Genomic DNA, 27,632 nt, shown 5'->3' with positions numbered 1-27,632 from the left:
AGGGATTTGGGCAGTAAGACAGGGTGGTGGACAGTAAGACAGGGAGGTGGACAGTAAGACAGGGAGGTGGATAGTAAGACAGGGATTTGGGCAGTAAGACAGGGTGGTGGACAGTAAGACAGGGAGGTGGACAGTAAGACAGGGAGGTGGGCAGTAAGACAGGGTGGTGGACAGTAAGACAGGGTGGTGGGCAGTAAGACAGGAGTTGGGCAGTAAGACAGGGAGGTGGGCAGTAAGACAGGGTGGTGGGCAGTAAGACAGGAGTTGGGCAGTAAGACAGGGAGGTGGGCAGTAAGACGGTGGTGGACAGTAAGACAGGGAGGTGGGCAGTAAGACAGAGTGGTGGACAGTAAGACAGGGAGGTGGGCAGTAAGACAGGGAGGTGGGCAGTAAGACAGGGAAGTGGACAGTAAGACAGGGTGGTGGGCAGTAAGACAGGGAAGTGGACAGTAAGACAGGGTGGTGGGCAGTAAGACGGGGTGGACAGTAAGACAGGGGGGTGGGCAGTAAGACAGGGAGGTGGACAGTAAGACAGGCAGGTGGACAGACAGACAGACAGAGAGACAGATAAGAAGACAGACATGTCTGGCTGGGTGTAATGTGGTTCCCTTGACATCTCAGGTGGCTTCACGGCTCCATCTCATCAGTCATCTGAGGTTCTCACAGAGACCGTCACTGCTATGATGGAATCATCATGTGTGCAGGAACAGAAGAAAACCTCATCAACTATTTGTCTGTTTTCTCTGTCTCTGTCATTTTCTCTCTGTCCATCTGTCTGCCTCCATCTCTCTCTCTCTCTGTCTTTCTGTCTCTCTTTTTGTTTTCTGTTTCTCCTTCCAACCATCTTTCTGTCTGTCTCCTCTCCTATAATCCATCCCTCTTTCTCTGTTGCTCTTTATCTCTATCTCTCTCTCTCTCCCCTCCTGTCACTGGTTTGGTCTCTGCATCCATCTGTCCATCTTTCTTTCTCTCTCCATCTCCCTCCTCTTCTCAGGAGGTGATGAAGAAAAGGACTTTGACATCCAGAGGAACACGGGGACCATCATCATCGCCCGCCATCTGGATGCCGGGCGGTGCTCCAGCTACAACCTCACCCTCAGGGTCACTGACGGTCACCACGTCGCCACCACGCAGGTTAGAGCACACACGTCACACCGAACAAGCAGGAAAAATCCTCTCTTGCAAGTAGACATGTCAGGGAGGAAGTTTACAAATGGCACATGTAATTGCAGGGTAAACAGTATTTCCTGTCATAGAAGGCTGAGTCGGTTCATCTGGGCACAACGCTTATTGACAGAAACGTTTCCTCATCACCTAACGCCCCTTTTCCACCGCATGGTACCGGCTCGACTCGACTCAGCTCTACTCGCTTTTTTGGTTTTCCATTGGACAAAAATTAGGGATAGCACCTGGGACCAGGTACTTTTTTGGTACCACCTCCATCGAGGTTCCAAGTAAGCTGAGCCCATACTAAAAGGTGACATGAAAATACCTCTATAAATAAATAAATGAAATGAAATGAAAATATAAATAAATATAAATATATGTATATTTATTTATATTTATTTAAATAGAAATAAAATATTATATAGTAAATAAATAGATAAATAAAAATATTTAGATTTAAATATGAATAAAATATGAATAAATAAAATACAACAAAAACATAAATAAAATGTATTTCTATTTATTTAGATATGAATAAAACCTGACCACTGATTGGTCAGAGAAAAGTGAACAGCTGTGTTTATAACCAGGAAATGCCAAAGTGAGTCTTATGAAACTTGTATTATAGTTGATAATCTATCGATATGAAAAATAATTTGTTGTCAGTGACTCTCATAGTTACACTAATATTGTTCATGTGAAGCACACATTTACAGTTGGTCTTGTTGATTTTTTTGAAACTGAAACACTCGTGTGGGGTGCTGGTAGACAAGGGAAGAAAAACTAGTCAACATGCCCACAAATGACCAGCGGGGCTTCGCCGTGAGGGAATACTATCTGCAGTGGAAAGCCAACTCCCAAAAAGTAAAGCGAGTAGAGTCGAGTTGAGCCGGTACCATGCAGTGGAAAAGGGGCATAAGTGACCTCGTCAGTCTCAGCTGACTGCAGGTATCCCACCCTTATAAACAATACAGTGGCATAACGACCCAAACAGCGACCAGTTTCATATGCAGGTTGCCATGACCATTAACTAGAGTTACAAAACGAACCGTTGAGACTTGTATTTTCCAAACAGTCTCAGTTGCTTTCAAACTCCAAAACACGCTGGCTGCACCAGAAGTTGGTCCACCCGAAGGAATCAGGAGCCCTTTATTTGTCATTTCATTTCATGTACTTCCGTGCCTGAAATTAAATGAAATATTGTGTCTCCCAGCCCACAGCAGTGCAACACAAAGACAAAAACACATCCAAAACTACAAGAACACACATACTTACTAACACATATATCTAAACTAAAAAAAAAATAATCACTGTCCAAGGGAACGAACACCAGCCAGGATGACTGTCGGAACTGCCGGTCTGCATGGGCTAGCAGTTAGCTTAGCCTGCCCCGCTTCCGCATCCTGTCAGACCGCCCTCGGCGCTTCCTCCTTGGGTGCAGTTCCAGGCCAGGGGCCGTGGTCCTTGGGCCCACTGACTGCAGCAGACCAGGCTCCCCTAGCCGATCCAACGCCAGCTCTCCCAGCCAGACACCCTTGACACACCTCCCCACACTCCACACGATGACATGAAAAACACCATAGGTCAACACCAGGTGAGGCCGCCGCCAGACCACCCTCGGTGTTATTGGAACTGCCGGTCTGCATGGGCTAGCAGTTAGCTTAGCCTGCCCTGCTTTTGCGACCAGGTCTCCCGGCACAAACAGAGCAGTATAGTGTAGCTGTTAAGTGCCAGGAGGATTGCCGTGACTTATACATCGGGGAAACCAAACAGACGCTGACCAAGAGGATGGCACAACACAGGAGAGCTAACACGTCAGGCCAGGTCACCACAGTCTACACCATCTACAGGCCAGTGGCCACTCTTTCAGGAATGAGGATGTGCACATACTTGATAGGGAGGAATGCTGGTTTGAATGGGGAGTCAAAGAGGCCATCTATGTGAAGAGGGAATGACCACCCCTGAACCGAGATGGGGCTCAAGAGTACGTCTGTCACTATCTTACAATGCTGTGATTGCAAACATTCCCAAATCCTCTCTGAATTGTACACATGGCCTTTGAAGCACTAGTTAGTGTTCATGGCAGTTTGACTATGAAATCTATCATTGTTTTCGGTTGTTAAGCAACTGTATTGTTTATAAGGGTTGGATACCTGCAGTCAGTTGAGAATGAAGAGGTCACTAAGGGCCCTGACACACCAGGCTGATGGTCGGCCATTGGCCAATGCCGGGCCGTTGATGAGTGTCTGTGACCCTAGTTTTTGCAGTGTGTCCCGCACTGTCAGCACTAGTCGGACCCCTGTTGGCAGCTTTTCGGCCGATTCAGCATGTTGAATCAGCAGAGCCCGTCAGTGAGAGAGAGCCCTCTGATTGGCTGTTCAGCTTAGCGAATCAGTGCAGAACGTACATGTTAGTTGGCTGTTGGCTGTACTCTTTGTGGTGTGTTCAAGTGCTACTTTTTGGCCCAAACGGCAGACGACATGAGACGACGCAACAGTCGGCATTCGTCGCCACTAGTCGCTTTGGTGTGTCTGGGCCCCAAGAGCACATCTGTCACCATCTTACAATGCTGTGATTGCAACTGTTCCTCCATCCTCTGTGAATGGGACACATGGCCATTGTAACTCTAGTTAACGGCCACACCCATATTTGCATATGAAAATGATTGTTGGTTTCGGTCATTATGCCAATGTATTGTTTATAAGGGTGGGATACCTGCAGTCACTGTATTGTTTATAAGGATGGGGGTACCTGCAGTCACTGTACTGTTTATAAGGGTGGGGTACCTGCAGTCACTGTATTGTTTATAAGGGTGGGGTACCTGCAGTCACTGTATCGTTTATAAGGGTGGGGTACCTGCAGTCAGGTGAGATTGAAGAGGTCACTTAGATGAAGATGAAACATTTCTCTCAATAAACGTGGTGTCCAGATGAACTGATTCAACCTTCTTTGATTTCCTTACTTGGATTATTGAGCATGCATCAAGACAAAAAGTGTTTCCATTCATTCATACATCATCTTTTCCCTGCTCATTCTGTCTGTCTTGTAATTTGATCCTTTATTAATTTCTGACCCTTTCCTCAAACAATATGCTCCTGCTGAACCATCATTTGTGCTAACGTTCTGAAACTGTAGGCCTACATCCGTGTGTTGGACATGAATGAACACCGCCCTGACTTCCTGAAGCCGCTGTATGAGGTGAGAGCAGAACATTTAAATGGGGAAAGACCGGTTTCCTTTTCACAATCACATCTGATTCACATTGAAAAAGTTTCCCAAGCAACGCGTCCATCTCGGTTTCTGAGTTCTGCCCTCCTGAGCTTTTTGAGCTGGATGTGGTGCTATCATTCGTTTCGTATAAGAATTTATCTTTTAGTTCATTTATCATTTAGATTAGAAAGACATGACTGTTCAAATTGGAATTTGATAGGCTAATGAATGAATGAATGAATGATTCCTTGGCTGATCTCGTGTGAATGTCATAATCTCATGTTCACATGAGCTCAGCAAAAGGAATTGAACAATATGCAATTTATCATACACTATAATATAGTGTCTTTACCTTTGTATTAACCTGCGTACACTAAAGTTTCTCTACGTTATATAGCCTTATTAGTGTGCCACCCCAAGATTTTCACTGGCCCCATCTGCCCCCCCCACTAAATATTTTCTGCAGGCACTCAGTTGTAAAGTTTGCATTACCACCGCAAATTCATTTTCTTACCCTGAAATACCACTTGCCGTCAGCTAGGCCATAAATACAAATTACAGATGCAAAACTGTCCAAACTGGATCAAACCAATACTTTTCCTATTCAGGTTTTGCAGCGATCATTTCTCTTAGAGTGCCAGAATTTACAGATCCAGTCCAATTTAAAATCTTATTTTCCAGTCGTATTGTTTTTTGTTTTTTTTAGATGAAAATGTCCCCCCTTTTTGTCCTCAATTGTATCCGGACATTACCCCACTCTTCCAAGCTGTCCCGGTCTCTGCTCCACCCCCTCTACTGATCCGGGGGGGGGGGGGGTGCAGACTACCACATGCCTCCTCCATACATGTGGAGTCACCAGCCGGTTCTTTTCACCTGACAGTGAGGAGTTTCACCAGGGGGACGTAGCGCGTGGGAGGATCACGCTATTCCCCCCAGTTCCCACTCCCCCCCAAACAGGCGCCCCGACAGACCAGAGGAGGCGCTAGTGCAGCGACCAGGACACATACCCACATCCGCCTTCCCACCTGCAGACATGGCCAATTGTGTCTGTAGGGGCGCCCAACCAAGCCTGAGGTAACACGGGGGATTCGAACCGGCGATCCCCGTGTTGATAGGCAACGGAATAGACCACTACACTACCTGGACACCCTCAATCTCATTGTGTTTTTTAACAGAGGGTTTGTCAGTATACAGTCATTCAAAGTGTTAGAACTGCTGTTGTAGTTAAAAGGTGACTAAAGCCCCTTGAGAAACTGTCCTCCTGCTTGTCAACATAATTAAGCTGTTGTAGAAAACCAATCAGCTTATGGTAATAAATGACATCATCTGGTACTCTGATTTGATTGGACAGTCAATGAATTGTCATCATCAGTCTGTCAGTTGGTCTGTTTTGGAATAGTTGCCTCACAACATCATGCTAGCAAGCTAGCTAGCTATCAATAGTCTTGTGAACTCAACTGGCTGAGAATTGGCTGTGTTCAGAGAGAGGGTGCTAAAACACCTATAACAAATCAAATTATACTTCTGAAGATGAAGAAATTACTCCTAACATTAATATTGCACAATAAAACCTGCCTGACTGAATTAAAATAATTTGAGTGGATCTTTAAGGGGGAATCCAACCCCCATCCATTTTCTACCTGCATAGGTGTCCTGACCCCAACCCTGAAACTATTCTCCCATCTCCCCCTTCTTTCTGCCCTCCTGCCCTCCACAGGTTAGGGTTCCTGAAGACACGGCTCCCTGGAAGGACATCCTGCAGATCAGCGCCCGGGATGCCGACACCAACAGCAAGCTGGTGTACTCCATTCACAGCAGCCTCCACCCGGACAGTAGCAAGTACTTCCACCTGGACCCCAAGAGTGGTGTGATGGTCATGACCGAGGAACTGGACTATGAGAAGATCTCCACCCACACTCTGATTGTGATGGTACTGTTCTGGTATTATTGAAATACATAATAATGAATAAAGCAAAACAGAGTAAAGTAGAATAGAATAGAAGAACCATGTCTCAGTAACAGCAGTTTTTACCAATAATCATCCATCTATCCATCCATTATCCAAACTGCTTATCCTGCTCTCAGGGTTGCGGGATGCTGGAGCTTCTCCCAGCAGTCATTGGGCGGCAGGTGGGGCGACACCCTGGATAATAATCATTAACCAATAATCATTTCATGAAAAAATGCGAAATAGATTAAATTACATAAGAATGAATATATTTTCTTTGTCCCTGAGTAGAATGTAATCAAAATCAATTAACTCTGTTCCAAAGGGCTTTACAGAAAGTGAAAGGACACGCTCACAAAACCGCAGAAAAAAAATGTCCCATCACCCACTTTCATCACAGCAGCAATAAGAGGAGCATGTTAGCATTGTACAACCATGTATACCTGCTTTCTTTATACGAAAAGAAATTGAAAACAATGAACCAGAACTGGGCGGCACGGTGGCGCAGTGGTTAGCACGGTCACCTCACAGCAAGAAGGTCCTGGGTTTGAGCCCTGGGGAGTCCAGCCTTGGGGGTCATCCGCTGTGTGGACATTCTCCCGTGTCTGCGTGGGTTTCCTCCAGGTGCTCCGGTTTCCTCTCACGGTCCAGAGACATGTAGGCCAGGTGAATCGGCCATACTAAATTGTCCCTAGGTGTGAATGTGTGTGTGTGTGTCAGCCCTGTGATGGTCTGGCAGTCTGTCCAGGGTGTCTCCCTGCCTGCCACCCAATGACTGCTGGGATAGGCTCCAGCATCCCCGCAACCCTGAGAGCAGCATAAGCTGTTTGGATAATGGATGGATGGATGGATGAACCAGAACTACAATTCTGTATTTTTTGGATTCTTCTTACCGAATAATTTACAATGCAAAATACCCAACATCCGAGTCCACACAGAGAGAGGACAGAGGAAGACATAAATAAATATTAATATCTGCCCTCCTCAGGTACGTGACCAGGAGATCCCAGTGAAGAGGAACTTTGTGAAAGCGGTCATTTATGTGGAGGACTGCAATGACCACTCCCCCACTTTCCTCAGCCCACGCTATGAGGTCAGCATCTCTAACCTGGCGTCTAAGGGTTCAGAGGTCATCAGGGTCAAGGCGCTGGACAAGGACACGGGAAGCAATGCCGATATCAGCTACTCTTTACACTCTGGTATGTGTTGTTCTGTAGTGAGATAAATATATTTTCATGCATTCAAGAACGAATATCAGAACAGGAAGGTTTGGTGCAGATGAATAACAGCTACATGGAAAAACAGAGCCCCAGTCTGTCTTACGCTTCCAGGGGGTGTTAATGATGTTCAAAATTTGATTTACCAAGGCTCTTTGTCAGGGTAGCAATGGAAAAGGTGGCACATCCCTAAAGAACCACTGGTGATGTAAACCAGGTAAAAAAGGTCACATGAGCACAACATAACATACAAGAGTTAAAAAAATAATTTATTAAAATCTAGTCTTGATACATCAGTCTCGGTTCACAAAAGTCAATGATATAAAATTTAATCTGTTACTCAAAAAAAAATTATTAGAGAAAAATAGATTTATCTGTTGTCCATAGCTGTAATATGTTTTTCTATATTTTTGCCTACAGGTTTTAACAAATACACATGGCTCTGTTTCTGTGCTGTTGTAGTAGTCAACATTTACACAGTTAAACATCTCGTTTGGACGGCACAGTGGCGCAGTGGTTAGCGCTGTCGCCTCACAGCAAGAAGGTCATAGGTTTGAACCCTGGGGTTGTCCAACCGTGGGGGTCATCCCAGGTCGTCCTCTGTGTGGAGTTTGCGTGTTCTCCCCGTGTCTGTGGTGGTTTTCTTCTGGGTGCTCCGGTTTCCCTCACCATCAAAAAGACATGCATGTTAGGGTTAATACCCCTGTCAGTGCCCCTGACCGAAGCATGGCAAGATGAACTGGAGTTGGTCCCCAGGTGCTGCATGACGGCTGCCCACTGCTCCAAGCTACACAGCTAGGATGGGTTAAATGCAGAGCATAATTTCCCTACGGGGATCAATAAAGTATCTCAAAATCAAAAATATTTACAATTTTCATCCCTTTGTTTACTTCTGACTCAGAGCATTGTATTAAAATAACCTGATCTGTCAGCATTTTTGTTGAATAGATGAGTTGTAGAACTTGTATTGATTTCACCAGGTGATAGTACTGTTGGTTCATTAAATCTTCTACAGTGCAATGCGATGTAGTTATTAAATGAAACTGGTATTGTTCCCTTCCCCCTACAGGGAACCTGGACAACATCTTCTCAATAGACCCGGAGCTGGGGTACATCAGTGTATCCAAGCCTTTGGATCTTCATCCCCAAGACCAGTTTCACTTGACAGTGAAGGCGGCTGACCAGGGCTTCCCTCAGCGCATCGACTTCTGCTCAGTCCATGTCCACATCCGCATCTCTGACCAAACCCCACCCGTCTTTTCCTTAGATGAATACTTTGCGGAGATCAGTGAATCAAACAAGCCTGGAACCCCAGTGCTCATGGTCTCAGCCACCAGCCCAGCTATGGTGCATTATGGGATTGAAAAGGGCGACCCAAATGGGACATTTCATATCAATCCATACACTGGGTTGATTTCAACTCAGAAACCCCTTGACTTTGAGAAGCATCTCTCCTACAAGCTCCAGGTGATAGCCTCCACCACAAATGGAGGTTCCTCAGAGACTGTTGTTCATGTCTACATCATTGATGAGAATGATAATGCCCCCATCTTTCAGCAGCAGGAGTATCTGGGCCAGATAAGTGAGTCAGCTCACATAAACAGCATGGTGATGGGTGAAAGGAACACTCCTCTGGTCATCCAGGCCCAGGATGCAGACAGAGATGCCAACTCTCTGCTGGTCTACCACATACTTGAATCAGAGGCTCTGAAATTTTTTAAGATAGACTCGAGCATGGGAACTCTTTCCATCATATCGCCTGTCGATTTTGAAGCCAAGGCAGAGTATCAGTTCACCGTGCAGGTAAGGGACTCCGGGGAACCTTGGCTTTATGCGACAGAGCCTGCCAGGGTCACAGTCCGCGTTTTGGACCTCAATGACTGTCCGCCACAATTCACCTCCCCTGTGTACAAGCCAGCCATCATCTTCCCAACTGTCAGAGGTGCAGAGGTTGTGCAAGTTATGGCCCGTGACTCTGACTCAGCAGTTTCATACAGCATTACAGAGGGGAATCTTCACAATGCCTTTTCAATTCAACCCAACACAGGACTCATCACAGTGAGCAATGTGTCCGAATTTAGGCCATTTTTTCAGCTGGTTGTCAAAGCTTCTGATGGCCTCTACAAAGACTCAGCTATCATCAAGATAAATGTGACTAATGTCACTGCTAGTGACCTTGCATTTGAGCAGAAACTTTATTCAGCCAATGTGATGGAAAACCTGAAGACGGTCAAAACTTTAGCAGTACTTAGAGCAACTGGCTGTTACTTGAACGAACCTGTTTTCTATTCTGTGCTGAACCCAATGGGCAGATTCACAATATCTCAAACATCAGGGGTTCTAGAAACCACTGGTATCCCTTTTGACCGGGAGGAACAGGAACTGTATGATGTGGTGGTGGAGGTGCATGACATGAGAACACCATCCAGGACAGCTACAACCCAGGTTAAGGTTTACATAGATGATGTTAATGACAACACGCCACAATTTCTCAACCTACCCTTTTCCATGATGATCTCTGAAGAGTCTGACCCGGGCGATGTTTTGTATCAAGTAGCTGCCAGTGATAGTGATCTGGGTGAAAATGGATCCATTATGTACCAACTAGAGGAGGACTACGACCTCTTCAGGATAGATCCAGAGGTTGGTGACATATCCTTTCAAAGACCTCTTGACTTTGAAGCTTTGAATAAGTATGTGCTGACTGTCTTGGCCTCAGACGAGGGCCAGCCCAGCCGCACCACATCAGCACATCTCAGTATCCAAGTGAGAAATCGGACAAACCCAGTTTTTCAGACTTCTCTTTATCCACTGAAAGTCCCTGAAAATGTCCCACCCTTCACCACCATTTTACATGTCCAGGCCAGAAATCCTGAGGGCTACCGGCTGATCTACAATCTACAGGAGGAAAATGCTTCTAAACACTTTCACATTGACTTCAAAACAGGGGTGCTGACTGTGACGAACCCCTTGGACTATGAGAGTCAGTCCTTGCATACGTTGACAGTTAGAGCCTCCGACTCCGTCACCGGAGCTTTCTCTGAAGCTACAGTTGAAATCGAGGTGGAAGATGTGAATGATAATGCTCCCATTTTCTCAAAGCTTACTTATACCTCAGAGATTGCTGAGGGGCTTCCTGTTGGCACCTCTGTCATTCAGCTATCTGCCTCCGACAGGGACTCTGGAAGAAACAAAGATGTGACCTTTCAGATGGTGAAAACAGATGGAAATGAGATGGATTACTTCGACATAGATCCCAATAGCGGGCTCATTGTCACTACACAAGTGCTGGATCATGAAACTATAAATCACCTTCATTTGAAAATCAAAGCCACTGACCAGGGTGCTGTTCCTCTCAGCAGTGAGGCCTATGTCATTGTCAATGTAACCGATACTAATGACAACACCCCAAACTTCTTTGAATCTCAGTACGATGCCACACTAGATGAAATGGCCAAGTGTGGTCACATAGTCATCAAAATCCAAGCCTCTGACCCAGACAGCGGGGATCTGAACAACCTCAAGTACAGAATCATCTCCGGGAATGAAGGGCGGTATTTCAGCATGAACGAATCCTCGGGAATAATCTCCTTCTCGAATGTCTGTAAGAGGAATCTCGATCCTTACTACAACCTGACGGTGGCGGTGTCAGATGGGGTGTTCCAGAACACAGCGCCGGTCAATATTGACATGATGAATACCAACAGACACAGCCCCTACTTCAAGCAGAGTGTCTATGAGGCTGACCTGCCAGAAAATGCAGAGCCAGGAACACGAGTGATCCGATTGGCTGCCATTGACCCTGATGACGGGCCTTATGGCACTGTTGACTACACCATCATAAACAAACTTGCTGATGAAAAATTTGCTATTGAGAGTGATGGGCAGATTGTCACAACACAGCCCCTGGACAGGGAAAATGCTGCCCAGAGAGTGATAGCTATCAAAGTGATGGCTAAAGATGGAGGTGGAAAAGTGGCCTTTTGCACGGTCAAGATTATCCTTACAGATGAGAACGACAACCCACCTCACTTCAAGGCATCTGAGTACCAGGTTTCCATCCAGTCGACTGTGAATAAAGGCTCCCCTGTCATTCAGGTCATGGCTTACGACGCAGATGAAGGTAAAAATGCCGACGTCACATACATAGTGGATGAAGCGGAGGAAGTGACGGAAGACATTATTGAGATTAACCCTTTCACGGGCATGGTGAATGTCAAAGAGAGCCTGGTCGGCATGGAAAACAAGATTTTCAACTTCAAAGTCAAAGCTCGTGATGGAAGCCTCCCATTCCATAACTCCACAGTCCCTCTTCAAGTGAAAGTGGTCCCCCCAGAGGTTCCTCTTCCCAAGTTCTCTGAGCCTCTGTACACCTTTTCTGCTGCAGAGGATATTCCTATGGGGAGCGAGATCGGCTCTGTAAGGGCCGACTCAGACACGCCTCTTATTTACAGCCTTGTGAACGGGAACACGCTGGAAAGCAACAAAGACAAAGTATTCACGTTGGACAAAGAGAGCGGGACTTTGCTGGTCCAGAAGACCATAGACCATGAAAAGACCAAGTGGTACCAGATCGATGTGATTGCCCAGGGGAACTACAACGGGACAAACGTAGCATCACTGGTGACTGTGAGCATCCAGGTTCAGGATGTCAATGATAACCAGCCTGTGTTCGAGGCGAACCCATACCGGGCATTTCTGGCTGAGAACATGCCTGCTGGAACCACTGTCATCCAGGTAGAGGGGGTACCATTTTTTGTGCCATATTATGGTGCATATGTTTATTATTAGGCAGCACAGTGGCACAGTGGTTAGCACGGTCGCCTCACAGCAAGAAGGTTCTGGGTTTGAGCCCGGGGTAGTCCAACCTTGGGGGTCATCCCGGGTCGTCCTCTGTGTGGAGTTTGCATGTTCTCCCCGTGTCTGTGTGGGTTTCCTCCGGGTGCTCCGGTTTCCTCCCACAGTCCAAAGACGTGTAGGTCAGGTGAATCGGCCGTACTAAATTGTCCCTAGGTGTGAATGTGTGTGTGTGTGTGTGTGTATGTGATGGCCTGGCGGCCTGTTCAGGGTGTCTCCCTGCCTGCCGCCCAGTGACTGCTGGGATAGGCTCCAGCGACCCTGCAACCCTGAGAGCAGGATAAGCGGTGTTGGGGTAATGGGTGGATGTTTATTATTAAGTGAGTGACAGATATAAGTATAGACATCAGACCATCAAAACTTAAAGCCTTGTGTCGACTCTGATGTCTGCTATCTTTCCTCAAATTGTAACAAAACCACCAACTGTGACACTTTCTCCCCAGGTGACCGCCAATGACCCCGACACAGACACCAATGGTCTGGTGACCTACAGTCTGGAGTCGCTGCCTGATGACATCACTGGCGACATCACTGATGTTTTCTCCATTGACGGAGACAGCGGCTGGGTAACGGTTCTGCGGGAGACTGACTCTGAGGCCACCAGGGTCTACAGGTTCCATGTAGTGGCCACGGACCACGGCGGGGACGTTAAGCTGTCCTCGTCTGTCCTTGTGGAGGTGACGGTGACGGACGAGAACGACAACCCGCCATGGTTCTCAGAGGATGTGTACCGTGGCTCGGTGTTGGAGAATAGCCGGCCCGGTGAGGTTATTGTCTCCATGACTACCACTGATGCCGATGTGGCGCTGGAGAACCGCCTGGTGACGTGTTACATCACAGGTATGTGTGTGTGTGTGTGTGTGTGTGTGTGTGTGTGTGTGTGTGTGTGTGTGTTTGTGTGTGTGTGTGTGTGTGTGTGTGTGTGTGTGTGTGAACCTATGTGTGTGGGTTTCTGAGTTTGTATATGTCAGTGTTAGGGATGGGTACTGAAACCCAGTCCTAAAGGGGCACTGGTGCTAAATTATTGTAACGACCATGAATGACTAGACTCGCTAGCCCTTGGCTAACGGGTCGAACCCTTTAGTCAGCTGGTTAGCGCAGTCACCTGTGGTGTGGGCGACCCAGGTTCGCATCCCGGGTTCGCGTCCCGGCTGCGGCAATTCCCGGCGGCCCCCCGAATTCGCTACATTGGTGTCAGAAGTGGGATGGCGGCCTAGCTCGCAGTTCATCTGTCGTGCCTCCACCTCAGGTATGTTATGTATGCTAGCAGCCTAGAGCCACACGGAGTTCACTAAATTCTACACACGGTTCCTGATTAGAAGTAAGGGTCTGTCCAGACACGAGAACATAAAGTAATGTTAACTCTGTTCTGAATTTGTTTTGTTTTTTTCTCTTAAAAACAACAAGAAAAAGAACCGCTAAGAGTACTGGATCAGTAAACAATATCGCTAAGAGTAGTACTGTTAAAACCCCCACCCCCCTTTTCTCTCCAGTTGTATCCGGCCATTAACCCCACTCGTCCGAGCCGTCCCGGTCTCTGCTCCACCCCCTCTGCTGATCCGGGGAGGGCTGCCGACTACCACATGCCTCCTCCCATACATGTGGAGTCACCAGCCACTTCTTTTCACCTGACAGTGAGGAGTTTCACCAGGGGGACGTAGCGCGTGGGAGGATCACGCTATTTCCCCCCCAGTTCCCCCTCCCCCCCAAACAGGCGCCCCGACCTACCAGATGAGGCGCTAGTGCAGCGACCAGGATACATACCCACATCCGGCTTCCCACCTGCAGACACGGTCAATTGTGTCTGTAAGGACGCCCAATCAAGCCTGAGGTAACACGGGGATTCGAACCGGCGATCCCCGTGTTGGTAGGCAACAGAATAGACTGCTATGCTACCTGGAGGCCCATACCATTAAAATCTTAGCGACACCCATCCCTCATCAGTGTGTGTGTATGTGCACATTTGCCTGTGTGTTAACCTTACTTGTATGTTTGTATATTTGATTGTCACTTTTTGGGGCCACATGCACGTGTGTGTGTGTGAGTGTGTGTGTGTGTGTGTGTATGAGTGTGTGTGTGTGTTTGTGTGTGTGTGTGTGTGTGTGTGTGTGTGTGGGTGTGTGTTCCATCATCAGTAATCAGGCTGCAGAGCATATCAGAGTGGGTTATTAACATGGTGGTGGGATGAAACGCCTCCCCCCCAGGCTCCCTGGTGTTAGTGCGGTGGCGGCAGTGCTCCATGTCAGAGTAATGACACAGCAGCAGGGTGACATGTATATGGGGCTGAAGTGCGGTCGACGCCCCGCAGCAACTCAAAGCGACAACAGAGATTTGAGTTCACTCAGACCTTCTGCTTTCCCTCCAGGCAGACAGCCGGGCAGGTTTGCTGTCAAAGCATTGTTCTTTATCGAACGGAGGAGTTTTTGCCTCAGAGCTACGCCCGCTCAACCTCCTCTACTCTGGCGGCCATTGTAGCAAATTCTCTTTATATTTTCCTCATTTTAATTTCCCATTTTAATTTATTTGGATAGAATTTGCTTGTAAAAGCTTACACTTGGGGTCGGCACGGTGGTGCAGTGGTTAGCACAGTTGCCTCACAGCAAGAAGGTCCTGGGTTCGAGCCGCAGGGTAGTCCAACCTTGGTGGTCGTCCCGGGTCGTCCTCTGTGTGGAGTTTGCATGTTCTCCCCGTGTCTGTGTAGGTTTCCGCTGGGTGCTCCGGTTTCCTCCCACAGTCCAAAGACATGTAGGTCAGGTGACTCACTATACTAAATTGTCCCTATGTGTGAATGTGTGTGTGTGTGTGTGTGTGTGTGTGTGTGTGTGTGTGTGTGTGTGTGTGTGTGTGTGTGTGTGTGTGTGTGTGTGTGTGTGTTTGCGTGCGTGCATCGGCCCTGTGATGGACTGGTGGTCTGTCCAGGGTGTCTCCCCGCCTGCCGCCCAATGACTGCTGGGATAGACTCCAGCATCCCTGTGACCCTGAGAGTAGGACAAGTGGTTTGGATAATGGATGGATGGATTTTAATTTAAAGGGGTGGGGGTATCCCCACCCGGGGGTATCCCCACCCCTTGTTTATAAGGGGTAGCCGCCGTCAGCAGAGACTGAAGAAGTCACTTATACCCCTTTTCCACCACATGGTACCGGCTCAACTCGACTTGCCCTTTTTTCGTTTTCCATTACTGGAAAGTACCAGCATTTTGGTAACTGGTACCACTTTTCTGGTACCACCTTTGTCGAGGTTCCAAAAAAACTGGAGCGGGTACCAAAAACCTACACTGAGGGGTACTGTTATGTAATGGAAAATGACACAGAAGCAAGTCGAGTTGAGCCGCTACCATGTAGTGGAAAAGAGGCGTTAGATAAGAAAAACATGTCTGTCAGTAAACGTTGTGTCTGGATGAACTGGTTCAATCTTCTTTGGTGTTCTTACCTGGATTACTCAGCATGCATCAAGACACTCATATCTATACTTACCTGTTAACTCTGCTGCTGTCGGACCCTGCAGACGGGGACCTGCTGGGCCAGTTTGCAATCGTCCAGGAGGACGAGGGCGAGTGGGGGTTGATCCTGAAGGAGCCCCTGGACCGAGAGACCAAAAACAGATACAGCCTGAAGGTAACGGCCACAGACGGAAGGTCCCAGGCCGAGACCACGGTGGAGGTCCACGTGCTAGACATCAACGATAACAGTCCACAGTGTGAACAGGTACAGGACTGGCAGGTTATACCATGCCCTGTCCCCCCTAGAGTTGTGTTTTAAAATGATATTATCAGAGGTTTCTAAGGCTTTCTACTTGTTTATGCAGTTATGGCAACTGTAGTCCTCTGCCGCTGCCTACTGAACTTAACTAGCATCCGTAGATGAATTTCAACTGGTGACATTAAATGGCTCCTCTACCCCCTGGGCCACAGACGTCCATTCTTACTCACGAACTCACTTACTTCCTTTTTTCACTGCGGGGCCATGCACACACTTTTAGGAGGACAGGGGCTCAACACTAAACAAAAGCAACCTGAACTTCTGACCATATAAAAACTCCATAGATTCCTTCATAGGGTGTCCAGGTGGCGTGGCGGTCAATTCCGTTGCCTACCAACACGGGGATCGCCGGTTCGAATCCCTGTGTTTCGTCCAGCTTGGTCGGGCATCCCTACAGACACAATTGGCCGTGTCTAGGCTGCTCTGATGGCGGAGCGGAATAAACTGCCGTTCTTGCAATCCGCTCGTCATGTGGCTGGGAGGTTCATATCCGAGACTCGCCGTAACCGGTCACGGCCAGAGCATCTACGGGGTAAGGCATTCATTAGGCCACCCTTACCCGAGGGATAGTGGGTGTAGATCGGTGTAGTGTTTGGGGACTCGTCGTTCTCCAGCGACCCCTCTGGCCCATCGGGGCGCCTGCAACCAAGCAACCAAAAGCATTCTCCCTACGTCTCCTTCGCGGCCTGAAGGTAATGCAATCCATGCGAGGCTTCAGCGTGTAAAATAGCGAGAGCAGCTGACACAAGTTTGAAGGAGGCTGGTGTTACAACTATCTCCTTCCTGTGGAAACGTGAGCCAGGGGAGTTATTCGACAAGAGTTCCGGCCATATGCCATTGGGTTAATCGGGTGGGATAAATGGAAAAAAACTAGAAATAAATTTAGTTTACAATTGGCCGTGTCTGTGGTTGGGAAGCAGGATGTGGGTATGTGTCCTGGTCGCTACACTAGCGCCTCCTCTGGTCGGTCGGGACGCCTGTTCGGGAGGGGGAACTGGGGGGAATAGTGTGATCCTCCCACACGCTACGTCCCCCTGGTGAAACTCCTCACTGTCAGGTGAAAAGAAGTGGCTGGCGACTCCACATGTATCAGAGGAGGCATGTGGTAGTCTGCAGCACTCCCTGGATCGGCAGAGTGGGTGGAGCAGCAACAGGGACGGCTCCCAAGAGTGGGGTAATTGGCCGGATACAATTGGGGAGAAAAATCATCATCATCATCAGTTCCGTAACCTATGGAGGTCATAGGAGCACAGCTGATGCCTCAACAAGTCTCTTCCAGCATTCCCTATCAATCGCACTCTCCCCGCCTCCACTACGCTCATCTGCAGCCATTCTCCGATGTTGTTTACCCAGGTTTTTCTTGGTCTCCCTCTCCTCCAAGTCTCTTCTACCAGGCTTTGCAGGATGTCATTTGCAAGTGTCCTTTCCGTTCGTCAAACGTGCCCAAACCAGTTTAATTTCCTTTTTTTTATTTGAGAAAAGGGGAGGGGGGGTGAACATATAGCCTCATCCATAAGCGCCTCTGCACTCATATGTTGGGATGCCATTTTTGCATTTTCACCATTGTAACTGCTCCACATGACAAGAAAACCTGCAATTTAAAATGGATGATTTCTCTTCTTGTCCAGCTGGCATACCGGGAGGTGGTGATGGAGAATTCCCCATCTAACATGTTCATCCTGAAGGTGTCGGCATCAGACCCGGACATGGGGGCCAATGGTCAGATCTCCTACACCCTCCATGGGCCGGACATGGACAAGTTCCACCTGGACCAGAGGACAGGTACCTGACACAGCATCTGTCAGCATCTGTGTCAAAGTTCTGTGCAATAAGTTATTATTCCTACCTTTATCCAACCACAGAGTCCCTGAGATCAAACATTTACTTTTTCAAGGGAGACCTGGCCAAGATAGTGTACCATTATTACAACGTACAAAGATACTGAATTTTAAAAACAAACCAGGTAAAAAATACAGGCATGATGGACAGCCAACACATAGTACAGAATCCAGCTTACATAAAGCATCTTCACTCTTCACTTGCTGATTTTTTACCAAAGCTTGGAACTCTTCCGAAGAGACGAGCTCATGAAGGTTTTCTGAAGGTCATTCCAATATTTTATTTTCCTTATTTCATTTTTAACATGTGCCTGCACATTGTTTTTAATGACAATAAATTGAACTGAATTGAAGTGAATAAGAGAAGGCTGCTCTAACATGTTCCAAACAAGTCCTCCCCCTGGAAGAGCAGCTACAGACATGAATAAGACTAGCTGGTGGTAAATAACAGCAGACCATACAGATTAAAGGGAGTTGAACCAAAATGGCTTCATGAATAAGTGTAATGGGCACGGATAACTAGACCGCTAGCTCTTGGCTAACAGGTCGGACCCTTTGTTGGCTGGTTAACGTAGTCGCCCATGGTGCAGGAGACACAGGTTCACGTCCCAGCTGTGGCAGTTCCTACCTGCGCCCCCCCTGAGTTCACTACATTGGTGTCAGAAGTGGGATGGTGAGGCTGTGAGGCCATCGGAAGCGCATGCCCCAGAGGCGTGAGGGAGCTGATATGCTGAAGCGTGGGGATGTGCTTCCCGAAGGAGGGGGGGTAGTGTAATGATCACAGATAACTAGACTCGCTAGCCCATGGCTAACAGGTTGGACCCTTTGGTAGACTGGTTAACGTAGTCGCCCGTGGTGCGGGAAACACGGGTTCACGTCCCGGCTGCAGCGGTTCTCGGCTGCAGCGGTTCTTGGCTGTGCCCCCCTGAATTCGCTACATTGAATCCCACTTCTGAAACCAATGTAGCGAATTCAGGGGGGTGCAGCCGGGAACCGCCATAGCCGGGACGCGACCCCGTGTCTCCCGCACTACGGGTGACTATGTTAACCAGTCGACTAAAGGGTCCGACCCCGGTTAAGGGCTAGCGAGTCTAGTTATCCGTGACCGTTACATAAACTTGGCTGTTTGTTTGAGCTGAGTGATGAGGCCTCTCAGGAACAGGCCGGGACCGGAAGAAGTCCCTCCTTATTTTTCAAACAACACCGTCATTACTTCCTCTTCATGACTGTCTCTAATCAGTCTTCAGACCTTTTTTTTCAGATATTATTACTATTCGAGTCAAGTCAATTTTATTTGTATAGCTCAATACCACAAATTACAAATTTGCTTCAAGGGGTTTCAGTATGTAATTAACTATTATTAAGTATGTGTGAACATTTGCCAAAGGTAACCACCTGAACCGTTATGAAAGTGTGTTGAAAGACATGAAGAAGTGACGGTATTTACATGCCAGCTTGACTTCACTACTTTGAACCACACACCGTCACCACTCAGCCAGTTTCACCAGCTTTGCTGTTGCAGGTTTTGGTGTGTTTATGAGACGGTCTGTTCGTGTGAACTGATCTTTATATATTGTTTAAAACAGCTCATCAGATGATGTGCCACTGCTCGTATTAGTCTTTTCCAGGTAAATAAATAAATACATTTCCACCTTTCCAGCTGAGGCCTGTCCTGGAATGTGTTCACTTTATTCATCTGGCCTTTTCACCCGTTTCTTTGCTTATTAATTGTCCTTACTGATGGTTTCTCAACTGTAATTCATGTGCTTTTTCCTAATTCTGCTGTTTTGCTGATGTGTTTCACTTATTTGTGGTCTGTAAAGCACTTTGTGACAATTTCAGGGTTCCCTCGTGTTCTGGAAAACCCGGAAATGTATAGACTCATTTTCCAGCCGTGGAAAACAGCTGGAAAATGGTAAAACTGATCAGATATCTTGGAAATGTTATGAGGTCATGCAAAAAAGTTAAAGTGGGGTTATAGATTCTTATTTTTGTGTCACAGTTTAGATGTGATGAAGAAGGACAGGATTAGGAACGAGTATATCAGAGGGACAGCTCAGGTTGGACGGTTTGGAGAAAAAACAAGCGAGGCAAGCTTGAGATGGTTTGGACATGTGTGGAGGAGAGATGCTGGGTATATTGGGAGAAGGATGCTGAATATGGAGCTGCCAGGGAAGAGGAGAAGAGGAAGGCCGAAGAGGAGGTTTATGGATGTGGTGAGGGAGGACATGCAGGTGGCTGGTGTGACAGAGGAAGATGCAGAGGACAGGAAGAGATGGAAACGGATGATCCGCTGTGGCGCCCCCTAACGGGAGCAGCCGAAAGTAGTACTAGTAGTAGTAGAGTTTAGATGTGACATGAGTGTGTGAAGTCTGGGTGGTTCAGTCATACAGTCCATTCAGAGATTATTGAGATAGTTAAAGTACCCCTCTATTCAAAAATGTGTTTTATGTTTATGGCCCCTAAAATGTCTGGCCTTGACTATACTTCTAGCTGTGCCAAGTTGGTCACTAGAGCGGGGTTTTCACATTCCTCTCCTGGAGGAGGAGCTGTTGGAGCACTTCTCTAAAATCCATCCATCCATTATCCAAACTGCTTATCCTGCTCTCAGGGTCGCAGGGATGCTGGAGCCTATCCCAGCAGTCATTGGGTGGCAGGCGGGGAGGCACCCTGGACAGGCCGCCAGGCCGTCACAGGGCCTTCTCTAAAACCTGATATTCAAAATTACCCTGCACAAGCTAGATTTGGTACGTCACAAATCCAAAAGCCAATCGCTGTCTAATATGCAAATGCAGGATGGGCAAAGACACCCAAAGTCTCCTGTGCAGAGTGGACTTGTCAGTACTGAGAGCGAGTTTGCATTAGCATGGTGGAAGTTTTGCAGATTTTGGATAGAATCTGGACTCTGGAGCTTCCTTCCACTGTCTACCAAAATGTCCCACTATACCGCTGAAATGGTTGGAAATTATTTACAGACATCAGCCTCGCATGCCTACAAACCAGGAGGGACTGTTATCTGCAGTGCTCAGTTCAGTGAGACGTGTTTCCATAACCCAGTACAAAATCCATTGGGTTTTCACAAGAAATCAGTCTGTAAGTCTGATGCTGTGCTGACTGTTTATCCTGGGGCTGCAACAGTGAGCGGGGGTCACTATGTAAGTTATGTGGTCCTTTTACTCAACCAACAGTCAAATGAAAGCTTTCTGCATACAACATATTTCCTTTGCGGCTTATTAGTAGCCTTAACTACGTTAGCTTTTTGCTAGCTGCCGCGACGTATTTAGCTAACATTTCAAAGTTAAGCCATATGAAACGATGGCGTGAATGCAGTGTTGATCCAATCAACAAATCTGGCAATTACATGACATTTCTAATATTATGCTAAGTTACTGTTGAAGTCCTTCCGTTATAACGTTCTCCGTTACTGCTTTTAGATATTAGGCTCAAAATATACAGTACCCTTACTTATAGCCGTAACCTACTGGCACAGTAAAAGTGGGTGACGGTCCTGGTTATGCTTCCATAACCTTAATCAGGCATCCAGACGTGAAATACCCACGGTAGAATTACACCATCCATCCATCCATCCATCATCCGAACCTATCCCAGCAGTCATTGGGTGGCAGGTGGGGAGACACCCTGGATAGACCGCCAGGCCATCACACAGGGCCGGCCGACACACACAAACACACCTAGGGGCAATTTAGTACGGGGGATTCACCTGACCTACATGTGTTTGGACTGTGGGAGGAAACCAGAGCACCTGCAGGAAACCCACACAGATACAGGGAGAACACGCAAACTCCGCACAGAGGACGACCCCCAAGGTTGGACTACCCCGGGGCTCGAACCCAGGACCTTCTTGCTGTGAGGCAACCGTGCTAACCACTGCGCCACCGTGCCACTAGACTTACATCGTGTTTGTGTAATTTATATATATATATATATATATATATATATATATATATATATATATATATATATAAAATACAGTGAGACAGTAATAATAGAGTGAGATATATAATACAGCGAGACAGTAATACAGTGAGACAGTAATAATAATAAATCAATCTTATATAGTGTTTTTCTAACACTCAGAGTGGCTTTACAATAAACAGGGTGAAACAAGACAACAGATAAACACAACACAGACACACAGGGGTGGATGGGAAGGGGGGCTACGAGAGGGAGAAGCAGCAGCCACACACGACGCCAGCAGTACTCTCCCACTTAAACACACAAAAGGACAAGAAAAACACAAAGCAACAGCACTGTGGACGTTGATGTTGTGTAGAGGTTTACTCCCGTAGCCTAGTCCTCTCCCGAGGTATCCACTAGGTGGCACTATTTAACCCATAGCTGGGGGTGGTTTGTGGGCATCAGGGAATATCCACACACCGGTGGCGGTGGGCCTGCGTACCGCACGTCAAGGGGCCAGATCTTCTCCGAGTCCCTTGTAATTCAGCCAGGGTCCAAGGTGTACCCAGTTACCGTGTGTCGCCACGAGGAGGCGCTACATAGGGCTTGCTGTTGGAGAGGCTATGTACTGGCAGGGAGAGACTTACGCGCTCGGCTCTCCTGTTCACATTTCTGCTAGGCAGCGGTGAAGGAGTAAGACGTGACCGCACACAACACTACACCAACACACTAGATGCTTCACAACAACCTCACTTCTTACACAAGAACGTCAAGCCTGTTTCATGCCGTAAGCAATCATCAACTGTCAATAAAGCTGACAGCTGATGATTGCTTATGGCAAGAAACAGGCTTGTACTGTCTCATAAAAAATTTACTTGACTCACGAAAAAATATCGTAGCGAATTCGGGGGGCAACCACAGGAACTGCCGCAGCCGGGACGCGAACCCGTGTCTCCCGCAGACGTCGCTAACCGCTCGACTAAAGGGTCCGACCCGTTAGCCAACGGCCAACGTGTCTAGTTATCCATGTACGTTACACTAAGGGGTAAGGGGTCCGACCCTTCAGTCGAGAGGTTACCGATGCCTCCCGCGGTGCGGGAGATACGGGTTCGCGTCCCGGCTGCGGCAGTTGCTGTGGTTGCCCCCCGAATTCGCTATAATATAATACAGTAAAAGCAATCAATAGAAAAAAACATTAAATAAAAACACACTACAGTCAAAAATCATTAAAAGTACAGATACCCCCAATATTTTAAAAACAGATTGAACGATATCTCCGAAAGGGGCTTTGTTGATGGCAGTCTTCTCCCACGTTCAACCTCTCACTAAAATCGGTGTGCTGCCAAGTACTGAACCCGTATTCTGGTCCTCATATGGCTCATAACTTATGCGTACTCCTCATTGCGTTTCTTTGATGGGCGTTCTGCCCGTTGCTTATGGTAGGTACTTAGCTTGAGGTCCCCATCCGCCAAAGGTGCTATATACAAAGCGTGCAAAAGATCCCTTTTCTACTGTCAGTACCCGACAGCCAATCAGAGGGATCTCTCCCCGACGGGCTCCACCACCAATAGTGCCAACGGTGCGGGACACACCACAAAAACTAGGGCCACAGGCGCTCACCGACAGCCCCACATAGGCCGACCGGTTGTAATATCATCGTTGGTTGGTACAACTTCAGTTTCGTAGCCCTCTGTTCTCCTTGCATCGGTCATTTTATTTTTCTTTCTCTTTCGCCAGAAACTTTCTGTGGTATTCAAAGCATTTCTTGCTAATGGCGCATCTGAGTGTTTGTCTTTACAAGGTAGATAACTTGTCAGAGTTGGCTGGAGTTAGCTAACATTAGCGCCACATTATTAGCTGATTGATCTGATACGTCCACTTGTATGCCAGTGTAGAGTGTAGCAAGTCTCTTGCCACAAAGGTTGTGGACAGAGGGATGGAGGAAAATGTGTCAGTCACATATATATTTATTACGACACATACAGAAGAGTAGACAGAGCTGGCCACAGATCTGGCCGGCACAGAGCTTTTTCCCAGTCTTTCTCTGGTGCACCTTGCCCCCCTTCCTCCCTTCCCTGGCTCTCCTTCCTCATGGTGACAGCCATCCGGTGGTGGCCCCACCTGGCATGGTGTGCTGTCCGTGGCACAGTGAATAATATGACGGACTGTCAGCAATGCCTGGCATGGATATCCAAGATAAAGTCATGGAAAATGTCCTGGAAAATCCTAAAAATAGTGGGAACCTTGAATTTGTTTTGAATGAGTCAATATAAATGAAGTTAACTCTTTTTCTTGCAGGGGATCTGTTCACCCTGGCTTTGTTGGACCGGGAGAGGGAAGTGGAGTATAATGTGGTTGCCAAGGCTACAGATGGCGGTGGGCGCTCCTGTCAGGCGGACATCTTGCTGATGGTCCAGGACATGAACGACAACCCTCCCCACTTCTCATCCAGTCACTATGAGGTCACTGTGTTTGACAACACCACTGTCAGGACCCCCATCACTGTCATATATGCCAAGGACCCCGACACTGGTGAGCTGCTAAATATGATCCAAGACATCATGTACTATGTGGCTAGCCCCGGCTAACCAATAAGGTTAGCTAAACCCAGTTATAGCCACTGTAGAAATTAAAGGCATGCTAGCTAAACTAATGCCATACTTCATGCCCACAAGGTCTTATTCTGAAAAAATGTACCCCCCGTGTGTCATGGCGGCCCTAGGCTTCTCCACAGTGGCCCTGAAGTGCAAACAAATTAGTACACAGTTTGCAAACACATCACAGAATCACAGAAAACACATAAATCTGTATTTAAACAGGGAGATACAAGATCTCTCTTTGCTCAGGTCCTCAACACATTTTCCAAAGGCAAATATTCAGATAATTAGCCAGTGTAGAAAAAATAACTCGCCAATTTTTAATTTTATTTTTCTATTTAACCTTTATTTAACCAGGAGGATCCCGTTGAGATTACAAACCTCTTTTTCAAGGGAGACCTGGCCAAGATAGGCAGCAGCAATTAGAAAGCACAGATACAAAATCACACCGTAGCAAAATTACACATTTGAAAACACAAACAAAAGACAAAAAAAATTAGAAAAAAGGTAAATTACAATCAGAAAAAAAAACGATGCCTAAGACAGGTGATGAATGAAGTTACAATGTTTATTTTGTTCACTTTTTAATATTGATGTTATTGAACAAATGAACACAGGAACTAATTGTGTACAGAATAACATGAAATGAGGGTGGGGGGATTCTATATTTATAAAATATATGTTAATATATTATATTAGCACGCACTGGGGACAGTTTGCACCTGAGTGTTAAATGGCCGGGATGAGAGTCAGCACCTCTTAAGTCTGAGACCATGGTTCTCTACCAGAAAATGGTGGATTGCTCCCTCTGGGTTGGGGATAAGTTGTTGCCTCAAGTGAAGGAGTTCAAGTATCTCGGGGTCTTGTTCACAAGTGAGGGTAGGATGGAGCGGGAGATTGACAGGTGGATTGGTGCAGCATCAGCAGTAATGCAGACGTTGTACCGGACCATTGTGGTGAGGAGGGAGCTGAGTCAGAAGGCAAAGCTCTCACTTTACCAGTCAATCTTCATTCCAACCCTCACCTATGGTCATGAGCTTTGGGTAGTGACCCGAAAGGGTGATGTCGCGGATACAAGTGGCTGAAACGAGTTTCCTCTGTAGGGTGTCTGAGCTCAGCCTTAGAGATAGGGTGAGGAGCTCGGACATCCGGAGGGAGCTTGGAATAGAGCCGCTGCTCCTTTGCATCGAAAGGAGCCAGTTGAGGTGGTTCAGGCATCTGATTAGGATGCCTCCTGGGCACCTTCCTTTGGAGGTTTTCTGGGCACGGCCAACTGGGAGGAGACCCTAGGGTAGATCTAGAACTCGCTGGAAGGACTACGTGTCCAATCTGGCCTGGGAAGGCCTTGGGATCCCCCAGGAGTTGCTGGAGGGCATTGCTGGGGAGAGGGACGTCTGGAGTGTCCTGATTGGCTTGCTGCCACCGTGACCCGACCCCAGAGAAACGGCTGAAGATGAACAAATGAATGAATATTTTATGTTATAAATTATATATACTCCATGTTAAGTACACTGGAAGAGCCATGAAACTGGAGTCAAATTCCATATATGTGAAACCTACATGGCCAATAAACATGATTCTGATTCTGATAAAAACAGCTTTGCCAAAATTGTAGCCTTCCTTCCTTCTCATTTTGTGCCTGTTGCCATTAGTCAAAAATGCAGAAACTTTTAAAAATCTACAACAGAGATCAGCATGTGTTACCAGATTACAATTTTTGCAAGGTAGATGTCGCAATTATATGTGCACTTGAAAATTAATCCAGACACGGGCGTTCCTTGACGAGCCCTCATAATTCCCCAAACCACTCTCTAGTCAGGATTTGCCTTAAAGAAAGATTTGCGTTAAGAGGGATACCAGACTTTTATATTCTTTAAGCTGAAAACATGTTGGTTTGACCCAAGGATGGTAGCAGGGATTGCCCTTACGATAAATGAAGAAAAAGAAAGATGCATCACATGGCCACTTTGACGAAGAAAATCTATGCAGGACCCATGTGAGAAAATTCTTTTCTCTCAGTCAAACCAGGGAATTGAAAGCTCAGCGCAACATTTAAATCACTTTGATAAAAAGAAAATGATTTTGAATGTTATCATATTCATCTTTGGTTAGATCTGAGAAACAATGAGATACATAGCGGAGAGATCGACAGCCGGTTCAAACCTGTCTCCAATAAGCTGCCCTCATATTTCTTGTGATCTCGACATCGCTTAACTTTAAAGAAGTCTTGTGTCTCAGTCAAACTCGGAACATGTCGGGACTGCTCCGCTCTGTTCGTGGCACTCTAATTACATCTAAACTATATTTACCTCCCTTTACATAATAATACCATCAGCTGATAGTAGGCCTGTTCCAGCAGAGGTTCACTCTCTCAAGATGCCCCTCTGATATGCCTGTCATTCCAGATGTGTTTGGAAATTTTCCCTGGGAATGGACTTCCTAGCCTTGGCAATGATAATGCTTTAATGCAGCCTTTAAAGGCCTAATCTGTGATTTATTCCATCATATCAAATGGAGGTATATTTACATTCATAATTAAAGAGTTTGAGTTATAGATCTAAAATTAGCATTTGTGTCTTTTGCAACTGATGGTAATTGAAAATATGGGCCTGTTTTACTCAAATCTTTCCAATAATCAGTGATATGAACAAACCACAGAAAGTTGAATCAGTTCATCTGGACACAAGGTTTATTGAGAGAAAATTTCATCATCATCTAAGTGACCTCTTCAGTCTCAACTGACTGCAGGTAACCCCACCCTTATAAACAATACAATGGCATAACGACTAAACCCAACAATCGGTTTCATATGCAAATTGCTGTGGCCATTAACTAAAGAACTAAAGTTGCCATGGCCATGTGTACTATTCCCTGAGGATTGGGGAATAGTTGGAATCACAGCATTGTAAGATGGCGACTGATGTACTCTTAGCCCAGCCCCCCCCCCCCCATCCCATTCAGGGATGGTCGTTCCCTCTTCACATAGATGGCCTCTTTGACTCCCCGTTCAACCCAGCGTTCCTCCCTATCAAGGATGGTTACATCCTCATCCCTGAGAGAGTGGTCACTGGCCTGTAGATAGTGTAGACTGTGGTGTCCTGGCCTGACGTGTTAGCTCTCC

General features: G+C 46.9%; 1 protein-coding gene across 1 annotated transcript in view; it reads left to right on the top strand.

Annotated features, from left to right (window-relative positions):
* Nucleotides 1-27,632, top strand: part of fat2 (FAT atypical cadherin 2) — a 132,424-nt gene that overhangs the window by 39,493 nt on the left and 65,299 nt on the right. The window contains exons 6-14 of the mRNA XM_056275045.1: nt 995-1,134; nt 4,303-4,365; nt 6,095-6,307; nt 7,314-7,524; nt 8,612-12,279; nt 12,843-13,239; nt 15,905-16,104; nt 17,787-17,940; nt 24,213-24,446. Coding sequence (XP_056131020.1) covers nt 995-1,134; nt 4,303-4,365; nt 6,095-6,307; nt 7,314-7,524; nt 8,612-12,279; nt 12,843-13,239; nt 15,905-16,104; nt 17,787-17,940; nt 24,213-24,446 — 5,280 coding nt within the window. The remainder of the gene's footprint in view (nt 1-994; nt 1,135-4,302; nt 4,366-6,094; nt 6,308-7,313; nt 7,525-8,611; nt 12,280-12,842; nt 13,240-15,904; nt 16,105-17,786; nt 17,941-24,212; nt 24,447-27,632) is intronic.

This window comes from Lampris incognitus, chromosome 1 (assembly GCF_029633865.1).
Source record: "Lampris incognitus isolate fLamInc1 chromosome 1, fLamInc1.hap2, whole genome shotgun sequence".
In the NCBI taxonomy this organism is placed as follows: Eukaryota; Metazoa; Chordata; class Actinopteri; order Lampriformes; family Lampridae; genus Lampris; species Lampris incognitus.
This window is presented reverse-complemented; position numbering and strand designations above follow the sequence as displayed.